At 51.2% G+C, this 23,270-nt stretch overlaps 1 protein-coding gene across 1 annotated transcript in view; it reads right to left on the bottom strand.

Moving 5' to 3' along the window:
* Positions 1–3,638: 3,638 nt before the first annotated feature.
* Positions 3,639–23,270, bottom strand: part of Ccdc60 (coiled-coil domain containing 60) — a 137,811-nt gene continuing 118,179 nt past the window's right edge. The window contains exons 7-14 of the mRNA XM_027923236.2: positions 22,774–23,008; positions 16,882–16,966; positions 14,294–14,365; positions 10,979–11,041; positions 10,414–10,536; positions 8,020–8,151; positions 5,507–5,696; positions 3,639–3,776 (exon numbers count right to left, since the gene is read on the bottom strand). Of these exons, the coding sequence (XP_027779037.2) occupies positions 3,639–3,776; positions 5,507–5,696; positions 8,020–8,151; positions 10,414–10,536; positions 10,979–11,041; positions 14,294–14,365; positions 16,882–16,966; positions 22,774–23,008 (1,038 nt within the window). The remainder of the gene's footprint in view (positions 3,777–5,506; positions 5,697–8,019; positions 8,152–10,413; positions 10,537–10,978; positions 11,042–14,293; positions 14,366–16,881; positions 16,967–22,773; positions 23,009–23,270) is intronic.

Below are 23,270 nucleotides of genomic sequence, written 5' to 3'. Positions count from 1 at the left end.
TGTGAACAGAACATCCCTGGAAAGATACACAAGGCACAGAGCAGAAGAACAGACTCCTGGGGAGTCTAACACAGACCCGGCCTGCCATATAGTAGGTGTTCAATTAGAAATCTAAAGAAGAGACTCATAGCAAAAATATTTCTCCCTGTGACTCTTTGAGCCTGAGAAATGGTAGATGATGATGTGTGGTCACCATCTAGTCCCCCAAATATTTGTAATTAAAGTCTCCTTTGCTTGAATAAATTCTTCTTGTCCAAGCAGAGCAGGTCTTGCTGTTGCTAACAATTGCCTTCTCTTTCTGTCAGGGTGGTTACATTTTACTGAAGGGCGCTGAGGGGAAGAAATACTAATAGCGGCCACTAGATGGAGCTACAGCTCTGAGCAAGAGGCTCAGAAAGTGCCATGCAGGCGGGTGGAGTAAATCTTGTGTCCTGGACAGACAGACCTCATTCTAGACTGGTCTCTGCCACCTACCTGTATGTGGCTGCCAGCAAACAACCTTAAGGCTCGATAGGCTTAATTACAAAATGGGGATTATCTTAGAGCCCACCTCGGAGAGACACTGTAAACATCAGATGGGAAGACACCGTGAGAACTGGAAGCAGTTCAAACGTGAGTTAATGCAATGCCCAAAAGCCACCCTGCTAGAGCCACTCCTTGGGCACGATTCCAAAGGCACGATAACTTTCATGACCTCCTTGTATTATAGTAGCAAGAGCTGGGGCTCAGGGGTAGCCGGGAACTGTAGGGGATTCACAGCCAAGCTGGACGTGGGGGGAGGGAGGGCTGGGGTAGGGTTGATAGATGGGTAGGTACTAAGATAGGAGGAAGAAGCTCTGCTGTGCTGTGGCATGGTAGGGTGACTCTAGATACCGTTCCACACTGTGTATTCCAGAAATCTAGAAAGAAGGGTTTTGCATTTTTTTTTTTTGCCAGAAAGTAATAACATTAGAGGAGATAGGTATGTTTTCCCTGATCAGAACATTTTACAATGTGTACATGTATAAAAACATCATGATACCCCTTTCTTCCTCCCTTTCTTTCTTTGGTTCTTTTTTGCGGTCCTGGGGATTGGACTCAGAGGTATTTTACCACAGAGCTACATCCTCAGCGGTTTTTTTTTTTTTTTTTCATTTTTTATTTTAGGACCGGTTCTTGCTAAGTTGCTGAGGCTGGCCCGGAACTTGAGATCCTCCTGCCTCAGCCTCCCGAGTTGCTGGGACTACAGGTGTGCGCCACTGTGACCGGCTCTGATTTTTACGTTTTTATGTATCTGTTAAAAATTAAAATACAAGAGCCTGGCCTTGAAGGGTTGTGGGAGTGGCATGTGATAACCCGTGTCAAACGTTGTGTCCGGAACAGGGTGGCCTTTCAGTAAATGTGACTCTGTCCTCAAGGGCCTCTCTCCCTCTCTCCCTTGGCCGCTCCTCTCACTTCTTACCTTAGCCATCTTGAGGGGGTGCTGAGGTCAAGTTTCCTCACCTGTGCGGCCCTCCACCCAGTGGTCCCCCGGGCATCTCCAACTTAATAGGCTTAAAACCTACCTCCTCTTATTCTCTTTATACCTTTCTTTCCTTCCTCTCCTCCTCATCTCCCTCTGTCCTGTGTTTCTAATCTGCAACGTCGTCCAGCAGGACTTGATTGAGTTCCTCCGCTAACAACTCCCGTGTCTCTCATGCTAGGACTTTGACATTCTCTTCCCTCACCTGGAACATCCTTCCCTCCTCGACCTGCCCACCCTTCTTCCTCAGAACGACCCCCACTCATCTCCAGGTATCCTCGCTTCCTCTCAAAAGCCTCACACCTCAGGTAGCAGTCAGCACCCCCTTTCCTAGTCTCTGGGGGGTCTCCTTGTACTTTGACACTGTGGAACTGGTTCTGCGATGGTCACCTGACCTTGGAGATAACTGTCCATTTGGCTGAGTCTCCATCTCATATTGAGTGGGAAGTCAAATGTACATTCAAGATTTCTATAAATCTAGTGTGCTCCTGAACAGGACTCTCTCTGACCTTGGCTCCTTCAGTTCCTGCTCTGGGTCCCTCATGCCCTTCCCCAGGGTTAGAACACGCCCCCCCATTTCCTTTATTTCTTCAAAGCTTCGCCCCCAGGAGACACCTAGGTGTGTGGCAGAGATCACTGAAGGTCCAAGTGATGGGGTGGAGGGGTTGGTCCGCCCCGTAGTTCTTAGAGATCCTTTGTCAGCCACTCTCAGGGGACCTGGCTGGTGTCTCTCCAGGTCTCAGCTCACTCTTAACGTTGCTTGTTCTCCTCCACTTCTTCTGCATTTTTTGGGGGGTGAGGATCTCCTTTCTTCCCTACTTCCTCTCACTCAAATGCCTATTTATTACACAGATGTCTACAGTCTCTGAATCTCGCCATCTCCTTATGGACTATCCCAACTCTTTACACAGAAAATAGCTCCTCACAGTGTTCTTTTAGACACAGGGCAGCTCCGTGGGGAGTGCGTAATGTATGTGACCCATCTGCACATTTAGTTGACTTGTCTTTCTCCATGGAAACGCCACGAGAGTGGGATTGTGTCTGCCTTGTTCATTGCTGCGCCTCGAACTTGGTTGGTGCCTACTGGGCTCTTGATAAATGTCCATAATGAACGAGTATGTGACCGAGCAGGTGAGTGGGGGAGCGAGATGTTGCTGGCACTGAGGTGTCTCTCCAGTTCTCACCACTTGACCATTGTCCAGGGGAGAGGTCGAAGGCCAGACTCGACGAATGCTCTGATAACCGTGACAACTGCAAACCAAGGCCAGTTGTTTGGTTGATTATTTGGCTCTGCCATCACTGAGAGAGTTAAAAGGCCTATGGTTCCTGTAACTTATTGAGAAGGTGGGCGAGCACAGACCAAGATGAGAAAGAGGTTAAAAGGCAATGAGCCCTGCTACGTTGTGAGATGAGCTTGAAAATAAGCTTTGTGCTGCAACCAAGACCACCAGAAAATAGATGACTATGCTTATGGCTAAGATTTTCTTGCATACCTTTGCCTTGTTGGGGAATGCTCAGTCTATCCATCCATCTGTCCATCCACCCTTCATCTGCCCACTATCCATCCATCCATCCACTTATTCATCCATCCATCCATCCATCCATCCATCCACTTATCCATCCATCCATCCATCCATCCATCCCTCCTTCCTTCCATCCATTCATTCAAGATGGTATATATAATGTTGAGAAATACATTCTAATCCCAGTGGTGTGAATTGGGTTCCTACTTAACCAAATTATTGTGAGATTCCAATGATATCCTCTAAGCCAAGCACTATCACGGGGCCTGTTACATAACAGCAGCTCAATAAACGGTCACTATGATTATCATTAGGACCTGAATACTGTACCCAAATCCCACAGCTCCAACGCTTTCCCATTCAGACATCAAAGACCCAGGTCAATTTTATTATCCCAAATTTGTGGACAAGGAATAGGGGGGAAGGAATCTGTAGAAGAAGTAGATAGAATCAGACTGGAGGTTGGGCCGGGGCTGGGGTGGGAATCTCACTCTAGAAGGGTGTCGGAGGCCAGTCTTCTGATGATCTTACTGCATCTTAACAAGCACCTGTGAGGGCAGGCAGGAAGCAAGCGCAAAGGTCTAGGGATGTAGGGACATGGCTTGGGCTTGGCCTCAGACGCTGGGACTGTTGGTCACTGCAGGCCTAGACTCTGTTAGGGCGTTCTGGGGCCTGAGGGGTAGGTTGACCCGGCTCTGCAGCCAGCTGATGTAGTCTTCTTGAGGCATGTGGACGATGTGTTCTCGCACAAACTGTGGGTCAAATACAGTGGCAACCTCAGAATTTGGTTTGGAAACTAGAACCCACCACCCTCCCCTGCCTCCCCGCTAGGATCCCAGAAGATTTGTCACCAAGACGCATGGCCCCAGGATGCACTTAACTATTCATTCATTCATAATGCCTGGAGCATCGGGCTGGGCTGATCTTTTTGGGAAGAGGGCCCTTCTCTGCAGTCTCCTCGCTCAACAGGATAATTTTAAGCCCCCTTTGTTACTTTTGACCCAAGGAGATTTGAGGAGGGCAGGAAAACCTGGATAACATGCCTCTCCCTTTCTTTTCTACTTCTTCGTATCATTTTAAAAAGTCACTTGCTCTCATACTATTATATCTATATTTTTTCGGTTCATAGATCTCTTTGAGAATTGGTGACAGTATGGGGCTTGCTTTTCAGGAAAGGGTTGAAGGCACACAAAATGTAGTGTTTGATGTCGACTCTAGATGCAGAGCCCCCAGATCCGGGTTATCAGAGGCTGCGTGATGCTCGCTCTGGGGAGGAGCATGCCGAGTTTTGTTAGCCAGGGCTCTGGACTCACTTGGATCTCTCTCCCATGCACCCCCCAAGCTGGCAGGCAGAAGGTGGCTCAGGACTGGCAGGTAGGAGGTGGACCGTCACCCTCAAGGTAGTTCCGGCCTTGCCTGCCGGAGTCTTTCAGAGCCTCGCAGGGTATGGGGAGGGGACCCTGGACACCTGACCCTGCCCTTCTACACAGACACACACCCAGGTCATCTGAAGGCAGGGCTGACCCGGGGTGGAGACGCCAAGATCCCCAAAGCCTGTCCAGCTGGAGAAAGTCCCCGTCTGAGTCACTTCTTTATCTGGAGTCACTGAGTGCCTTATGGAAATGCACACAGGCCATCCCATAAAATGAAGGGTGGGCCTTAAACCTCTGTTTGCCCCTCACTCTGGAGTCCTCACGGCTCGTGCCTCTGATGGCGGACAGAGCTCTGGAAACTTCTGATGGTCGAGGACTTTTGAAAGCCACTCAGTGGTTCCTCAGCACCTTGAGACAGAGACCTGAGTCCTCACCCTGACCTTCAGAGGTGGGTGTGGACTGACCTCTCCAGGACCCGTGGAACCATGCCCCTCCTGGACACCTCAGCTATCGCCATGCATGGTCAGGAATTCCTCCAAGTCAAGCCGGGTCCTGTTTGGTGGCCTTTACACAGGGTGTCCCTTCTTCCTGACCTGCTCTTTCCCCTGTCTACATGGTGCTGTCTTCTCATGGTTCAGGTCTCAGCTTAAAAGTCACCTTCTGCTGTCGTCCTGGTTAAGGTAGGTGCCACTAGTTTACTTTAGACCTCAGCTCCTCAGACTTTTTTCGGTATGCGACACCCCCTGCCCCCTGAAATGTGACTTCTGGGATGGTAGCCTGAGATTTTCCCCTTCTCCCCACCACCCAGGGGAAGCCCAGGGACCACACTTGCAGTGGCAGGATTTGGAGTTGCTTCTTACAACGATTGTCCTCGAAGCCTCTAAGGTTCCAGGGGACCCCGCTGATGTAGAATCTAATGTCCCTTGGAGTCGGAGACCAACAACCAAGGTCATGTGGTAATTCTAGGGGACGTAGGCTCCTGGGAGGCAGGGGTCTTCGTGTCTCTTGCTCCCTGTGTCCCCGGCACTTATAATAAACGCCTTCGGGTTGACAGATGGCGGAATGAAGGCAACCACGGCATGGGGGCGGGGGGAGGGGACAGGGGTTACCTCAATAGCCACAGCCACGTCTGGGGAGCACAGTTCCCAGATTCTCAGCTCCTGTAACACCTTCAGGAGGACGTGGGGCCGGATCCTGAGGTCCAGGTTCTCCCCAAACTTCTGCAGTTTGGCCAGGATCTTCTTGGCGGGGCGGAAGCTCTTCAGATCCTCAGGGAGTTTGGACAACAGGTCAAAGTACCTTCAATTCCAGAGGACAGGGCCCGTTAGGGGGCACCGGGGGGCCGGGGGATCTGGGCCCCGTGGATTCTCCTCCACCACTTCTGTCACTCATGGAGTGTCTCCAGGGCAACGTGAGACTCGGTCTGAGGACCTTTGATCCATCCTAAATGTTAATGGCCCACGAATCAGGAGGAGTGCTTGTCCTCAGGGTTGGGAAAAGCTGGAACGCAACTCGTGTTCCATTAGAAAATGGCTAAGGACATGGTTTCAAGGGATGCATTTGAGTTTAGTTTCTTTCTTTTCTTTTCTTTTTCTTTTTTTTTTTTTTTTAAATCAAGCAGGAAAACTAGAAGACAGGAGGGGGAGATTGGAAATCTGAAGGATTCTGAAGCTGCTCTCCTGAGGGTTAATCAGCCCAGGGTGTGTGGACACATCCAAGGGATGAGTCCCAGAATCGGGAGGTGCTCACCTTGGAGATGATGATGAGCATAAGAGGAAGGGAATGGTAGCTTCCGCCCTACCCTGGTCTAACCTACCTCTCTACTCCTCGGGGGAGATGTGGGGAACGGAAACAGAGAGTCACAGACAGACTCACGTCTAGGCATCGCGGTGAGAAATCAATGCCGATCCTGCCCGGTGGGATCCAGCCACCTTTGCTAATGTTGGAAACTTTGGGCATCCTAACGGGGGAGGGAAGTGCCCACCACAGTAAGAGTAAAGTCAGATCAACGGCAACCTGGTGAGCACGGTGCTGAGATAAGTCATTGACTAAGTCTTTCCGGTTAAAATTACCGAGCACCCCTACTGTGAGAAACGCATGCTTCCCATACTCAAAGTCCCTGTGCTCATGGAGATTTCATTCTACACCAGGAGACGTGAATAAATGCCATTATGTGTAGATATGCATCATCCCCCGGGAGCATGAGGCACCGTGGAAGGCCCCAGAACTCTGCTGAGACCTCAGGGACCTGCTTTGTAAGCTCCTGATCTGCAGTATTAAATCAGGGGAGGAATTTGGGGTACATCTTCGGACTTTCTCATCTTACTCTTGGATCTTGGTGGGGTTCACGATATCCCAGTTCATTGAACCCTAATTCTGAATTGCAAATGAGCATACAGACTGGGGCCAGATAAGGGACTTACATCTTAAATTTACCTCTTACTATCAAATTTACTATTAATTTGAGTAAATTAATTGCCCTCTCTGAGTCTCAGTTTCCCTGTCTGTGAAATGGGGTTAGTAGGTACCCTTAAGGATTTGAGGGTAGGAATAAAATAATTCATTAAACCTGAGTAGGGTGGAGCTTTCAGTCTAGTAATCAGTTAATTCATACTGCTTTTTTTTTTTTTTTAGGGGAGGGCTGTTGATCTTCCTTCCTTCCTCCTTTCCTTGTGCTGGGGATCTACCCCAGGGCCTTGCACATGCTACGTATGTTCTCTACCACTGAGCTGCATTCCCAGTCTGGTGTGTATTTCCTTTCTTAAACCTTTCATTTTGCTTTTTAATCATCACATAATAATTGGACTTATCTATAGGGTACAGCGGGACATTCCAGTACGTGGTGTATACAATGTGTGATGACCCCAAAAGCATATTTAACATATCCATCACCTCACACTGAGAGCACTCAGCCTTCTCTCTCCTAGTTATTTTGAAGTACACAGACCATGTTGACCATGGTGCCCACTGAGGTTCAATAAGACTCCAAAACTCACCATGTTGCTTCTGGTTACTTTTTTTGGTCACCGGGATTGAACTCAGGGGCACTCAACCACTGAGCCCCATCCCCAGCCCTACTTTGTATTTTATTTAGAGACAGGGTCTCACTGAGTTCTTAGTGCCTCGCTGTTGCTGAGGCTGGCTTTGAACTCGAGATCCTCCTGCCTCAGCCTCCTGAGCTGCTGGGATAATAGGTGTGCACCACCATACCTGGTTTGCTTCTGGTCACTTATCCTCACCCAGCACAGGGGCACAGGGTTCCTAGGACACTCCTACCTGGGTTTGTGTCTTTAAGGTTTTAAATTATTTGGGGACCACCTCATAGACCTCAAAGTCTGTAGACTGGTTTTAGGTTGGGCTGTTTCACCTGCCCCTCCCCTGGGGCCATCAGAAGGTAAGAGCAGAGAACACAGCAGGTGGTCTTCCCCGTGGTCCAGAAACTGATGGGTTCTGACTCGTGCTCTCTGAAATTAACCTCTTTGGGTGCCACCTAATTGGTGGCCAGTGACAGTTTAGGGTGGCGATGCTTTTCTCTGCACCTTGGAAGAGACCGAATGGGCCTTGACCTTGCACTCACAGCCCGGCCCCTCTGACCCTCTCGCCTTGTCCTCGGGATTTTTACCAGTGGTCTGCAATTTCTTGTGCGTCTCCTTTGACCAAGGAGATCTGATGTCGCATCTTGGACATGTCCTTTTGAAAAGTGGAGGCACGGCCAAAAGAATTGAACTTCTGGAGTCCTCTCTCTTCCTGGCGCCTAGGGGTGTGAGAAAGAGGGAGAAGCGTCAGAGCCTTCCTCCTTTGACGGTCCTACCCGCTTTCGAGATCGACTTACACACCTTTTCCTCCCCGAGGCCTTTCTTTCTTTGGGTCCTCGGGATTGAACTCAGGGGCACTCAACCACTGAGCCCCATCCCCAGCCCTACTTTGTATTTTATTTAGAGACAGGGTCTCACTGAGCTGCTTAGGGCCTCGCTTTTGCGGAGGCTGGCTTTGAACTTCGGGATCCTCCTGCCTCAGCCTCCCGAGCCACTGGGATGACAGGTGTGCGCCACTGCGCCTGGCTGAGGCCTTTCATAACCCTCACTACTCCTCTCTTTAAAAAAAATTTATTTATGCATTCTAGTTATACATAAGGTTGGGGTTCATTTTGACTTAATTCTAAACATGGGATACAATTTGCTCCAATTCAGCACTGGGGGCAGAATCGCAGCTCCGCCTTAGTCTGTGATGAGGCTTTTGCTGCGAAACGGCATGGCTCTCTCCAAGGTCCTGAAATGCCTTTCTTGCTGAACTGGCCTCTTCCTTGGCTCCCGTCCCCTACCAGCTTCTGATTTCTCATCTGTAAAATGGGGCTGAGGGTGGTCCCTAGGACTCGGACGTGAAGATTAAATCACATCTGTAGGGAATTGAGCTTCATGTCTGACTCATTCAACCAACTGATGTTGGTTCATCTCTTTGCCGCTCCCCTTAGCATTTTGTGCCTGTTCTATTTCTCCAAGGTCAATTTGTATTATAAATATAATCGCCTCAATTCTTTGTATACAATGCTCGGTGGCTTCCATTTTACTCAGAATAAGTCGCTTAGAATGACTTGGCTTTCCAAGCTCCAGTTATTCCTCGGCCCCTACAACATTTTCCAGCATCTTCACCCTCCTTCTCATTCCTTCTCTCCTAGAACTTTATGCTTTGGCTCACGATCAAAGTCTCTGAGCTGGAGTTCAACCTCCATGGGTGGGCTGGTAAAGCCTCTTATGATCTGGCCTCTGTCATGCTCTCTGATCGCCTTGCAAGCATCCCAAGCCCCAGCCACACCTGATTGCTGGCTGTTCCCTGCCTTACTGTGCCCTTTCTGGCTTCTGGGACTTTGCTGTGGCTTTTAATGGGAACTCTATTCCCTGTTCACTTTCCAGTTCGGTGTTTGAATTTTACCTTTACTGTTTAGGCACTTGGGGGATCACCTTTGACAAGAGACATTTCTGATGTCATTTCTATCAGCTATAAAGTGGTCTAATAGGTTGCTATTACAGGCAACCCTTGCCCTGTAGGTTTTTCATGAGGGGCAAACAGTACACAAATACAGACCTCTTAGGCCCACGACTGGCCCATGGTTCTCTGGAATATTCTGACCGAGGCAGTGCCCTGGAATGATCTGTTTTTATTAAACAGAAAATGTTGTTCCCTCCAGAAAGACGGTTCTGATGGCTGTCCCAGATCAGGAAGGGCCTCCCTGTCCTGCGTCCCCTTAGCCCTCTGCCTGGCTGAGCTCCTGGCTCAGGGCCCTGTGCAGCGGCTTCTTATCTATTCATCTGTCTCCCCCCAAGACCAGGAGCTTCCAGAAGGTCACATCCGGGGTCAGCCTTCTCTAAACCCCCGGCCCAGAGCATCGTTTGATCCGTTCTGAACGGACGAGAGAGCACAGGGTCACCTGGCAGCCCTCAGTCCGTGTGACAGAGGGTCATTGCAGGCGGGGGGGGGGGCAGGCTAGGAAGGAGGGCAGCTACTGGGCTGCCAGAGAGAGGAGACTGCAGCGGCCCCTGGCAATCTGAAATCAAGTTCCAACGGCGGCCTTCCTGGCTCTGCGGGATGCACGGCCCTTGCTGCCTGACTCACCGTACTCAAGCTCCCCAGCCCCTTCTTGGAACCTTGTGAGCACTTTTCCTGCCCCCTGGCCTGATGCCACCCGGGCCTCATCCTGCAGTGGGTCCTCAGAGAGGACTTCCTGATTACCCAACCTAAGTTAGGTTTCTCTCCCTCCTCCCTCCTCTCTCTCTCCCCCCCTCCCCTGACATGGCGCCCTGCTTTCTTCCCATATGGAGTGATTGGAACGTGTTCAGCTCTATTTATAGGCGCAGTTATTTAATTTTCACCCAATTTTTTTCCAGGAGACCATCGACTCCCCGAGAGGAGGGGATGCATGTTTCTGGGACTGGGCTGTGGCCCCAGTACCTGTCCCCTGGTGGGCACACAGGTACCAGACAAATGCCCCTCGAGTGGGCAGGTGGAGCGATGCCCTTACTTCATGAAGATTTCCATCTTGTCCTGCAGGCAGAAGCCGGCCTCCTGGGCCACACTGTAGAACCTGGCCCTCATGCTGCTGCAGAGCCCGCTTTTGCAGAGGACGATGTCACGGGGGGCCCGGCTGTGGGCGCACAGAAGAAGGGCTTGGCGGATGGGGCCCAGGGCTCCTGCTGTCGCCTCCCTGCATCCCCAGGTGTCTGGAGTGGGGATTCCCTGCGCCCACCTGGCTTTCCGCCTTCACCCCGGGCCTCCCTCGGCCTCCCGCTGGGCGTAGGAAGGATTGGGCTCCTCAACAGCATCGAGCTGGTGTTTGGGGACTTATTAAATGAGCCTGAAACTGAGACAACTGGTCACTAGCTCCCAGACAATGTTAAGGGACTTGAAAAGCTGTGGGATTCAGGCTCAGCCTCCCTAGGAGCCCTTTGTCCTGGGGGATCCCCTGGTCCTTCGGTGCTACCGGCGACTTCAGGGAGTCTGTCTGCTTTGGATCACCCCGGGGGGGGGGGGGGAGGCAGGAGGGTGTGGCCATCGCAGTCAGTCTGCCCCCCGCTCATCGGACTCACCCTTTCGCCTTCTTCTGGACTATCTGGGTGTGGCTTTCCCCGCCGGTGGAGCTCGATCTCTCACTGAAACACCAAGGCATGGTTTCAAGTTGCCCCAAGTCTGCTTTTCACAAGAAGGGGGTTCGCCTGGCTCCTGCCAGCCCCCAGGATCCAGGCCAGGGGATGGTTGAGGCTCCAGAACTCCAGGCCTTTGCTCCTGCCCACCCGCTGCCCTGGACGCCCTCGGGGCTCCTTGTCCACCTGCCCCAGTCCTCCCTGGTTTAGGTTCCAGAGCAAGGCCTGAATGCCTGGACTCTTGGTCCAACCTTGCCCTCTGCTTCTGCACAGTGCCAGGGTGACTCTGCTTTGCAGGCAGACAGGGCTGAGTTCAGAGCCCAGCCCCTCTGTGTCCTCACCCGTGAGGACTGTCCTCACCGCCTGGCCTGCCTATGTGAGCCCCGACGGCATGCCCCCTGCGCCTCACCACCCTGACCCACTTGGGCAGGTTCCCTAGGGGGGATGCCGGGCCCTGCTCAGGCCTGAGCGCCGAGGTCTAGCACCTTCTTTACTCCCCTTCATTTTTTCCATAAACTTGGCCAGCTGCCTCGACCACTCTGTGTGCTTCTAGGCGTTAAGACTGTCTTATTTTTTTTCTGACCTTGCGTTGGAACTTCTTCAGGCCACAGACCTGGCTGGCTCTCAGATCCCTCCCCATAGCAAAGGTCCTGGTCTTTACTGATTTTTCCAGGAACCCATGGGACGGGATCTAGAGGTCTTGGGTCTGGCTGACAGCGGACAAACCCTTACCCCACCTGGACGGGAAGCAGGGCTTCACTAACAATATCCAGAAGGCCTGTGTGCTGGATTCCACTGCCCCCGCCCTGCAGATAGGTCCTTTGGAGAACTATGTTGGCCCTAACCTTCTTCCTGTAGATGGCTCTCTTTCCAAAGCTTTGACAGTGACTCAGAGAGAAGGAGGCAGGTGAGATCAGTGGTGTAGCTAGTTGGTGATAAACAGAGGGAAACAAGACTTGTGTGCCCGTCTCTGTCTCCTCCTTGAGTTTCAGCCACTCTGGTCTTTGCACAGTGCCTTCGAGGTCCTCTGCCTCTGGCCCTTTGCACATGCTATGCCCTTGCTAGAACACCATCCCCAATTCCCACCTCGCAGAGGAGCCAATTCTCTGTTCTTCAGGTCTCTGCTTAAACATTAAGCTCAGTCTTGGTTGGGCCCCTCTCCATCCTGTCTGCTTTTCCTTGGCAACACTTTTGAGTCATGATTTATGGTTAACTATGGGGTTATTCGAGACATGCTCAACACCCCTATTAAACTACAATTGTTAAGCCTGAACAGAATTTAAGGGTCCCGTGAATGCAGGTTTGGGAAAAAAAAACTTCATGTGTATTTTAACTAGCCTTGAACTGAAATGGAAACCACAGGCATTTGTATATCGCATTATAATTGTGGGAAATATTTTGAAGAATCATTTACACTCAACAAGAATCCGAAATCACAGTGGTTATCAGACCTGCTGTTCCATCTTATTATATAATGCGTTGCTAAAGAAGCTCAGAGATTACTATGTGCCAACTTGGGTTGCAATACAGTGATCTATGTTACTACAGAAATCTCAGTGATTCTTTGTAAGTTATAGTATGTGTTTATAAATCTGCATCCTAGACATTGTCTGGAAAGGAATGCGTAGGCTTCCTCAGACTATCAAGGATCCATGGCCCCCAAAATGTCCACACAGTAAGATCTAGGAGGACAGAGAACATTTGTTTCGTTTGCTACTGAAGCTTCAATACCTACTCGGTTCCTGGCACCTGGAGAGGATCTTAGAATAGTTCCTAAAGGAATAAATGAGCTGGGAAGACCTCCACACCCCATCATGAGTCACCCCAGTAAAGAGGGGAGGGTGTCTCAGTTTGAAGTCCTCCAGGTCCATCTTTAGCTGTCTTATCACATCAGGTTGGAAACCTCAAACATGCAGAACAAAATTTACCTTTGGTGAGGGGTACCAGGGACTCGACCACTGAGCCACATCCCCAGCCCTATTTTGTGTTTTATTTAGAGACAGGGTCTCTCTGAATTGTTTATCGCTTCCCTAAGTTGCTGAGGCTGGCTTTGAACTCGTGATCCTCCTGCCTCAGCCCCCCTAGCTGCTGGGATGGCAGGTGTGTGGTGCTGTACCCGGCTACAAAATTTATCTTTGAAAAAGAGGGGTCGGCAACCAATAAATGGGCCAAGAACCTGAATAGACACTTCTCAGAAGACGATATACAATCAATCAACAAATATATGAAAAAAATGTTCATCATCGCTAGCAATTGAAGAAATGAAAATCAAAACTAAGATTTCATCTCACTCCAGTCCGAATGGCAGCTATTATGAAGACAAGCTACAATAAGTGTTGGCATGGATGCGGGAAAAAGGCACATCATACATTGCTGGTGGGACTGCAACTGGTGCAGCCAATATTGAAAGCAGTTTGGAGATTCCTTGGAAAACTGGGAATGGAACCACCATTTGACCCAGCTATCCCTCTCCTGGTCTATACCAAAGAACAGCATACTACAGGGTCACAGCCACATCAATGTTTATAGCAGCACGATTCACAATAGCTAAACTGTGGAGCCAACCTAGATGCCCTTCAGTAGATGAATGGATTAAAAAATGTGGCACATATACACAATGGAATATTACTCAGCAATAAAAGAGAATAAAATCATGACATTTGCAGGTAAATGGGTGGAGTTAGAGAAGATAATACTAAATTAGCCAATCCCAAAAAACCAAATGCTGAATGTTTTCTCTGATATAAGGAGGGTGATGCATAGTGGGGTGGGGAGGGGGAGCATGGGAGGAATAGACGAACTCTAGATAGGGCAGAGGGGTGGGAGGGAAGGGAGGGGGAAGGGGGTTAGAAATGATGGTGGAATGTGATGGACATCATTATCCAAAGTACAGGTATGAAGACACGAATGGATGTGAATATACTTTGTGTACAACCAGAGATGTGAAAAATTGTGGGTAATAAAGACTGTAATGCATCCCGCTGTCGTATATTTTTTAAAAATGTTAAAAAAAAAAAAAAGAGCGGTGGGGTCGTCCTGCCCCACACCTTCCTGATTTCAGCTGAAGCTTTAACTTGATGGGATGCAATTGCTGGGGAGAACCACCAAGATACACACCCTGAGCCCCCAATGGAGAGGCTCACTCCCAGTAAGGTCACCAGAAGGAACCCAGGCCCCTTACCACCCCGTGCCCCTTGGCCTGGCAGAGGGGCAGCTCTGCCGTGGCTCCTGTAACCCTGTTGGGGGCTGCAGCCTTCCTACCTGGATTTGTGGGTGGCCTGCCCCTCCCTGAAGGCAGAGTCGCTCTTGGTCTGTCTGAGCACCGACAAGAGGCTGCAAAGCAAGAGTGATCTTTAGTGAGGCCCTGAACACGGAGGCTCCTTGGGCACCCATGGGGGGACGAGGGTCCTTGCAGAGGGGGGACCTTCAGGGCCACCTGCAGAGGAATCACTGCAGAGCCTGCCGACACCCTGGGCCACGTTTCCAGAGATTTGGATCTACTGGCCTGGGGGTGGGCCTCAGAAGCTGCATTTAAAACGATACACCCCCCCAAAAAAAATCTCTCTCTCCCTCTCACACGCATACGCGTGCACACACACACACACACACACACACACACACACACGGCCCTGTAGCATTCCCAGCATCCTGTGACAGTGTCCCCTTGACATGCCTGAGGCTGCCTTTGGAGAGTCTGGGACACCAAGGTCTAGACATTTGTGTTTTCCCACAAACTCCCCCAAAATGACTCTGCTCTCCAGACATATTTGGGAAACACCGTTAGAAAATTTGAAAGAAACACTGTCTTCTTCCATGTCTGGGGGACAGTCCAGCCTTGAAGCCACAGGCTGCTCAAGGCTGGCTTTTGGGGTCCCTCAAAACCCCAGGATTCTCTGTCAACCTTGATGGGAGCAGATTTGGTGCATGAAGCAAGAAAGAAATAAATCAAGATTCCAAAGGGACGGGACGGAGAACGGTGGCTTCCTTGCCGGCCCCCTTCGGCTCTGTGTTGGAGACTCAATCTCCGCTGTCGGGCGGGAGGGGTTTTCCCCTCGGAGGAATTAACGAGGAAGGGGAATTTCAACAGGTGCTTGCTCCGTAACCATGGTTATTTTATCATTAAACTGAATGTAGAGGCCACGTGATGGGTCCCCTGAGAATCAGGCTCGAGTGCGATTTTGTCCTTGTGGATCTTTAGGAAGTCACTTGTGGCTGTTCCTCTCCATCAGTGAGATGGGGCGTTGGTGACAGCTAAGGGACCTGCCTCAACAAGGTGCAGCAAAGACTCCACAGAGCACGAGGTAGGAAATACAAGTAACATCCATCCCTCCTCCCCTACCAGTTGTCGTTTACTGAGCGCTTCCTATCTGCCAGGTCTAAGCTTATACGTTAAATAAAATGCACGAGCTCACTCTTTGCTTCGAGTGACTCACGGGAGCAGACACTATTTACATAGCATTCATAATACTTTACAAGAATAATGTCATTCTCACCCCAGCCCTTTGGGATCAGTTGCTAAAGAGCTTCCTTTGACAGAATTGCAATCCGATCTGAGAGGTAAAGCAGCTTGCCCAACATCACACAGCAAGGAAATGGTGGCGGGGAGAGTGTCCCTAGAATATTTGATTCTAAAGTCAATGCTTCCATGCTCTATGATCTCATTTTATAGATGAGGAGTTGGAAGGTTTAGGAAAAGCCTAAGTGACATGTCTAAAGGCCACCAGTGTTTGGATTCTTATCAGCCTAACTCCTAGCCCAGTGCTCATGCTGTGAGCTCTCAGGAAGAGCAGCCTTGCTGAGCTGCTGTTCACTGTTACTGTCTGTCTCTGTTGCTGGCCAAACAGGGACAGCAGCAGCGGGGCCTTATGGGCCGACTTGGGCTCTGAGTGCCTCTAAGGCCACCTTCCGGCGTCCCCAGTGCAGGTTCAGGCTGAGGCAGACAGATTCATCATTGGAGGCAGAGGAGGGGCGGGCTGGTGCGAGCGCTGGGTGAGCTGTAATTATGGTAATAACAATAACCAATAAGTCATCGCCGGCATCCCAGCAGGCTGAAGGCGATGATGAGCCTCTTCTCCTGCCTCATCTGTTCTCAGGAAGTAATTTGCTCGCGCAGAGGGATCTGCTCTTGAGCAGGGACTCTGACTCCCGCCTGCCTCCTCTCGGAGGAGTTTAGAGGTCAGAGGTCCTAGGGAGCCGCTTTCCACCCGAGGGACACCACCTCAGGCTCGAGCCTGGTGTATGAGCCACTTCACCCTTCAAAGGATCCCCGTTGCTCTTGGGATAAGATCAGAGTCCTTGGGATGAGGGCACCCAAGATGGAACCCAGGGCCTCACCTGTGCCAGACGCGTGCTCCACCACCGAGCCACACCCCTGGCCCTTTCTATCTTTTCTTTTGAGACGGGGCCTCTTTATGTTTCCCAGAGTGGCCTTGAACTTGCAATCCTTCCTGCCTCAGAGCAGCTGGGGTTACAGGTGGCTCATACCCTGGACACTTCTCATGCTAATGACGAGTGCATGGACTTTGCATACTCATGAATATTCATAAGAAGAGTGGACATAAGGCCACAGGATTCCCAACAGGCAGAGCAGGGACCAGGGTGGTGTTTGAGTCGTGACCTGACCGTGCACTGGCTGTGGGACCTGGAACATGTCACTTAGCCTGTCTGAGCCTGTTTCCTTATTTGCAAAATAAAGACAGGGGCACCTCCCTGGGAGGGTGGTTGTGAGGATTCAGGGAGGCGAGCCCCAGGGACCAAGTTAAGAGCTGAGCCGATGCCTGAGAACCGGCAGCTTGTGTCCATGTCATTACTGCTGGGCTGACCCTGCCCCAGGAGGCGGGAGCATGTACCTGGGAGCTTTCCTCTGCATCTCGTTCTCCATCATGACGGTCCTCCGGGCGTCTTCTCGAACCATCTCCAGGAGCTTTTGCAAATCTGATGGGAACATGAGAGGTGACCTTTGGATGGGGGGGGGACCCTGGAGACACAAGTGTGCATGGTGGGGCCCAGTCCCCAGAGAGCTGGAGAGATCCCACTGGGGTCCAGGAGAGGTGGCAGGGGCCTGACCACGTGGCCTCCCCCTGGCTTAAACCCATCAGTGCCCCTCCATTTTCCTTCCAGCACCATGACTCCAGAGAGCCCCGGAGGCCTTGGGGGATCCGGCTTGCTCTTTATCTCCTCCGCTCACCTTGAACTCTACTGCAACCCAGAGAACTGTTTCTAATCCTGAGAACAAACCCTCTCCCATCTCCTTAGGCCTCCATTTTCCAAACTGGTGATTCACAGGCTCAACCCTGCTCACAAATGCATTTAATCTGATTGGAGAGGCAGGCAAACCTTTTTAAACCAGCAGGCTTCCCGGGAAAATCCAGACCTGCAGCTTCCCTGGGAGACACCCCCAAGTGGGGCCGTGTTACTGTGGCCTTAGACAGGCGTGTGTCCTTCAGCTCCCCGGGGCTCCCCCGACTCCTCACCGTGGAACCCGACTTTCATTTCCATGCTTAATATTGTTGACCTTTACGGGTGCAGAGGTATTTCTTCACACCCGACATTTGTGGCTTGAGTTGTGACTCACAAAAGACATGGTTAGTCCCAATCCCTGGTACGTCTGAGAGTGACTTTATTTTGAAATAGAGTTACTATAGTTCTAATGAGGAGTATGGTGGACACTGTATCCAATAAAACGAATGTCTTCATAATAAAAGGAGGGGGACAAGCTCGGAGGGAAGATGGCCAGATGGGCACTCAATGATGGGCAGAGATCCGAGTGATGCAGCTACAAGCCAAGGACTCCCGGCAACCACCAGAAGGCAGACGAGGCGAGGGGACCCCCCTGTATGTTTCAGAGGATGCATGGCCCTTCTGCTGGACGTCCATCCACCATGGCTTTGAGGCAATACATTCTGTCATCTCAGGCACCAGGCTGTGGTGTTTGTGGTGACAACCCAGAGACAGATCCCCTGACGTTTGCAAAAGTTAAAAAGGGAAATGTGGATCAAGTCAGCGATGTCTTTTGCAAAAAATGGAAATGGGGGAGTGAATCGTGTATTACATGGATGCACATTTTGCAAATCCCTTGCCCCTCACTCATGACCTCTCCCTGGCATGGGATCTGCAGGACGCAGAAGCCTTGGGCTTGGGGGCTTCCTTGTCCTCCGGGTGGCAGCTGTCCTCGGTGCTGAAACACCCCAGCGTGTGAGGCTGCTCTTTGGTGGTAGCCTCTTCCTGAATTTCTCTCCAGATTTATGGACAAGGAGAGGAAAGAGAGGCTTGGAATGAGGGGTCCTTTTCATATTTTATTTAGAGACAGGGACTCGCTGAGTTGCTTAGGACCTAAGTTGCTGAGGCTGGCTTTGAACTCACCATCCTCCTGCCTCGGCCTCCCTAAGCTGCTAGGATTGTGGGCATGCGCCATGGCACCAGGAGGTGATTCCATTTCCCCTGGATCTGACCTTGGTTTTTGTCTTGTCTGTTCCCACCACACCCTGGAATCCCCAGGGTGTGTCCATTAGTGAGGGGCGTCACCTCCTTTCTTCCCTTCTCTTGGGGACCCAGCAGCAAAAACTGCCTGCTCCCCTTCCCTCCGCCCTAGCCATAAGCAACAAAGCCTCGGGTGGGTGGATACAGTAAATGACCCGGTGACCTGGCACACAGGACACGCTCTTAGAGGATCACATGCTAAGCTCCAAGCTCAATGCACTCGGGGGTTTTCCTGCCCCCTGAACATCTCTGGTGCCGATCAAATGAAGCCCCCTGTGTTTGTAGCCCTGGATGGAAACGGAGAGACAGAGCAGATCCCGGGACTCCTCAAGGCTGCCCAGGAGAGGGCTGGTTTGCAAGGGTGCAGATGCTTCAAAGTGGCGCTTCCCCGAGGGGGGAAGGGGGTCCTGGGGTGGATGTTTGCACACAGAGAAACCTACTGGCTGCTCCGTTCCCAGGCTGTGGGGATGCCGTGACCCGTGGCTCCCAGGCAATGCCATTCAGCATGCTCCAGTCATCCGCTCAGAGAAGAGGAATTCGTCCTCCCTTTTCCAGCCTGAGAATCACACCCTGGAGTTACTAAATCCCTTTCTATTTTCTTTTTTGGTACTGGGAATTGAACCCAGGGGCACTCACCCACTGAGCCACATCCCCAGCCCTTTTTATATTTTATTGAGAGACAGGGTCTCACTGAGTTGCTGAGGCTGGCTTTGAACTCGTGATCCTCCTGCCTCAGCCTCCTGAGTCATGGGATGACAGGCAAAGGGAAAATAAGGGAGGTCTTTTTGCTACGTGGCCTGACTCAAAGCAGAACCTTAGATAACAGAGGACCCACATTTCGAGTTGCTATTTTAAGTGAGGAGTTTCTCCCCTGCTTTCCAGGCCGGCAGGAGCAATGGCCTGGGCTTGGGTTTCCTGGGAATTGCCCTGCCATTGATTTGGGGAAGGGATCAGTCCGCGGAGAGGCCACCACCCTCTGTCTCAGTGATTTGCATCCACCAAGACTTCATTATGCAGCTGGCCCCGGAAATGAGACCTTGGCCAAATGGTGCGTCTCTCAGAAGAGAATTCATGAATGCAGAATCAACTGGGGGAGGTTTGGGAAGGCAACGAGAGGCTGGGACATTAATCTACTTCTATCAAAGGCTGTGACAAACAGGGGGCGGGTTCAGACGTAAATGGAGAGAGGAGAGGAGGGTGAAGTAAGAAGAACTTTCCCTCCTAGAAGTAGGTCCCTGACGGAAAGGCGTTTCTCAGCCCTTCTGCACCCACTGTGTCCCAGGCTGGAGGTCAATAAGATATCTGTGCCTTCAGGGATCTCACCCTCCTTCCCTCTTTATTCCTTAGTAATAGTACTATGGTGACAAGACACATTTACTAGCATATTTTTTTTTTCCTAATCATCTGCAATTGGGTGTGGCCCTATGACTAAGTTTTGCACAGCGAGACTTTAGTAGAAGGGTAGCATAGAGCTTCTGAAAAGGCTGCTCGAACAATATTTTGTCTACTTCCTTTTGCTTCAAGCCTAGAAAGGAGGGTGTGATGGCTGGAGTTCTAGCAGCCATTTTGGATCACGAAGTGAGGTTGAAGGTGGCAGCGTAGAAAGACGCAAGAAAGCAGGATTCCCTGATGAGCCTTTGGAAGTCACCTTCCCAGCCCTGGACTGGTCTTCTCTAATTGGTAAGAAAAATAGCCATCCTCAGGTCTTTTTATCAGCCCAAAGAAGTCCCTGTCTGATTCAGTGAGACGCAGTTATAAACTAAGTTCCCAATAAGAAGCCAAGACGAAAATACTGAGAGACTTGAAAAGAGGGAGCACAGGGAGGCAAGGAAGGCTTCGCAGAGTCAGGGTGAAAGGGAATCCCAAGTAGAGGAAGTCGCCCAAGCACGCGGGCCGTTTTAGAAGAGGAAAGTGTCTTGGTGAGGTTGGACCGACCCGTTTAAGGTGTGAAGAGCTGAGCTCATCCTAGCTCTTGGGTCATGTGACGATGCTGGCTCTGCTGTGTCAGTGTCGCTCTGGCTCCACACGGAGAAGCATTAGGAAGGACAAGAAGCAGGGAGACTAGTTAGGAAGGTGTCACCACCCTGTAGGTGTCAGGAGATAAGTCTGGACCAGGGGTCCCAACCTCAGGTGGCTTCAGGGATCAGCAATAAAAAAAAAAATGAAAGATGCATGTTATGTAAGAAAAGCCGGGCTGCTTTGGACTTTGTTCTATTTCTTACCTTCTTTTTTTTTTCTTAGAAACTTGGGGAAAGCACAGAGATCATGTGGGACGTGGGGCCAGATTTCCTGAGTTCAAACTCAGGAGGGATCCTTGGTGGCCTCCCTGGTGCCTGGAGAGGAGGCTCCACCTGCAAAGCCTCCTGCCTCCTCCAGTGTCCTGCCTTCAGCGCTCAAGCTGCGCCCACGAGGAACATGTGCAAGTTCTGAACCGTGGCCTGAAGCTGGGGTGCTTCTCTGCCCTTCCTAGTTAAGAGCAGAACTTCTAGTGTTAGAGACACAAGGGCCCCGACGGGACACCGACGGCCACACAGACACCTTGACGGGCCATCCAGGTCCCCTTCCTCCTTCCTCCTAGTCGCCTAGAGACTTCCTATTGTATTGGAAATAATTCTGAAGTCTTCTTGGTGCTGCAGACGCCCTGTGCACTCTGGCCAGAGCTGAGCCAAGCCTTTCTTGACCTCCTGGCAAAATGAACCTCACTCCAACCGGCTCCGTTTCAACACCTACTTGTTTTATCACCTTCTGAGCCCTCGTTATCTGACACTGCCTGGCTGTTTGTGATTTCTTGTTTATTATCTGTAAAACGTGCTGTAACTTCAAACATGCACCACACCTCAGTTCCCTGCACCTAGTAGGTGCTCAGGAAAGAAGGTTCGAGACCCACCAAGGATCACCCATCCGGGGAAGGCTTGGCTGGGCTTCTCCCCAGCTCAGCTAATAACTTGTGTGCAGAGAACAGCTTTCCAGGTCTCAGAGCCTTTTGGTAGCCCCCTGGTGACAAGGGGTAGGTGGCGGGATCCTTCTGACTGGCAGTTATGACTCTGAGCCTGCCCACCGCCCACTTCCTGCTCTGACCCCTCAGGGCTCTGTACAGACTCTTGGCCTCCCTGGACCTCCTTACCAACCTCCGTGAGGCCAGGCGTTGCAGAGGTGAAGGGGGACAGGCCTAGCAGGGCTCAGCGTGGACCCCACTAAGGGGACAGGCAGGGGGCTGTCCTGTGCAGCCGAGTCAATAATTTTGCAGAAGCCCGTCCTCCTTCCTACCCTGCCTTCCAGTCACAATTCTGTCTGGCTGAGGTCTGAGGCTCCCCACCCACAAATGGTGTGAAAAATGGTGTGTGTGTGTGTGTGTGTGTGTGTGTGTGTGTTTGAATTTTCTTCTTGAGCCCAAAGCTTTCAGCGGGTTTTCCAACGTGCCCGTGTCCCCTCGTTTGTGACCAACACTGAAAAGTCTTGTTCCAACGGGAGGGAAATCTCTCAGAAGACAAATCTGTTGGGCCAGACAGTAAATGTGTGGCTCCCTGGTGGCTGGGGGCGGGGGGCGCTAATGGCCACACGGTTAAGGTTTGCTTCTGGGTTGATGGAAATGTTGTAAAATCAGATTGTGGGGATGGATATACAACTCGGCAAACTTCCTAAAGTCATGAGAAGGCCCATTTAAAAGGAGTGGATTTTATGATATTGAAAAGATTCCTCGAGGAAGGCATTTTAAAAAGCAGGTGCCAAGTTTGGAACACTTAGCCTGGAAAATAATACAAAATATCTCATTAAAATTTTTTATGTCGATGACATGTTGAGTGACAGTGTTCTGTATACAATGGGCTACACAAAATACACTTTTTTTTTGGTACCAGGGATTGAACTCAGGGGCACTTGACCCCTGAGCCCCATCCCCAGCCCTATTTTGTATTTGATTTAGAGACAGGGTCTCCCTGAGTTGCTTAGCACCTCGCTTTTGCTGAGGCTGACTTTGAACTCACGATCCTCCTGCCTCAGCCTCCTGAGCCTCTGCGGTGACAGGTGTGTGCCTGGCTGAACTAAACTTTTTAAATTCAAAAGGTACAATGAGGAGCTGGGATGTCTCCTTAGCGGGATGCTGGGAGTCACTTCACCCACTGGGGGAAAGGAAAGGGGCCCAAAGGAGCCGCATGGGGCTGGGGGACCCCTGTGCCTGTGCTGACTGAGGGGAGGTGGAGCGGGTGCGCTCCTAAGGACATGGTCACATCGAGGCAGGTGGTGGGATCTTGGGTGGGACTTACTGATGTGCAGGGGCTCCTCGTCGGGCTTGGTAGAAGAGGACTCGTTGTCCTCGATGTCTTTGCTGCCGGTCACCTGGGTGGCCACGCTCGGGTGCTCGTCGGAGCCGGGGTTCATGGAGATCATGCTGCTCTGCGGGGAGGACGCGCCGCTGGTGCGGGACAGGCTGATGGTGGAGCCCCGGCGGCTCAGCCTGCGGCTCACGGCCCTGATGACGGGGATTTTGAATTTCTTGGTCTGAAGGGAGGAGAGAAGGAGGTGAGTTCAGAGAGGGAGAGGGAAGAAGAAAGGAGGGACGGGAGGAGGGACACCCACGTGCACCCTGGGCCTCTTCTGAACCCCGGGAGACATTCGCTGGATCCGGAGGGACCTCGGGTCACAAATCAGGATAATTTTTTAAAAAAGCAACTGAAGCAAATGTGACAAAATCTGTGCTATTGAACGAGGTCCCCACGGTCCCCGTCTTCACCCCAGGAAGGCTGCTGTGGATTCCCAGGCT

Source organism: Marmota flaviventris, chromosome 1 (assembly GCF_047511675.1).
Source record: "Marmota flaviventris isolate mMarFla1 chromosome 1, mMarFla1.hap1, whole genome shotgun sequence".
Taxonomy (NCBI): Eukaryota; Metazoa; Chordata; class Mammalia; order Rodentia; family Sciuridae; genus Marmota; species Marmota flaviventris.
The sequence above is the reverse complement of the archived record's forward strand: the minus strand, read 5'-3'. Positions and strand labels throughout refer to the sequence as shown.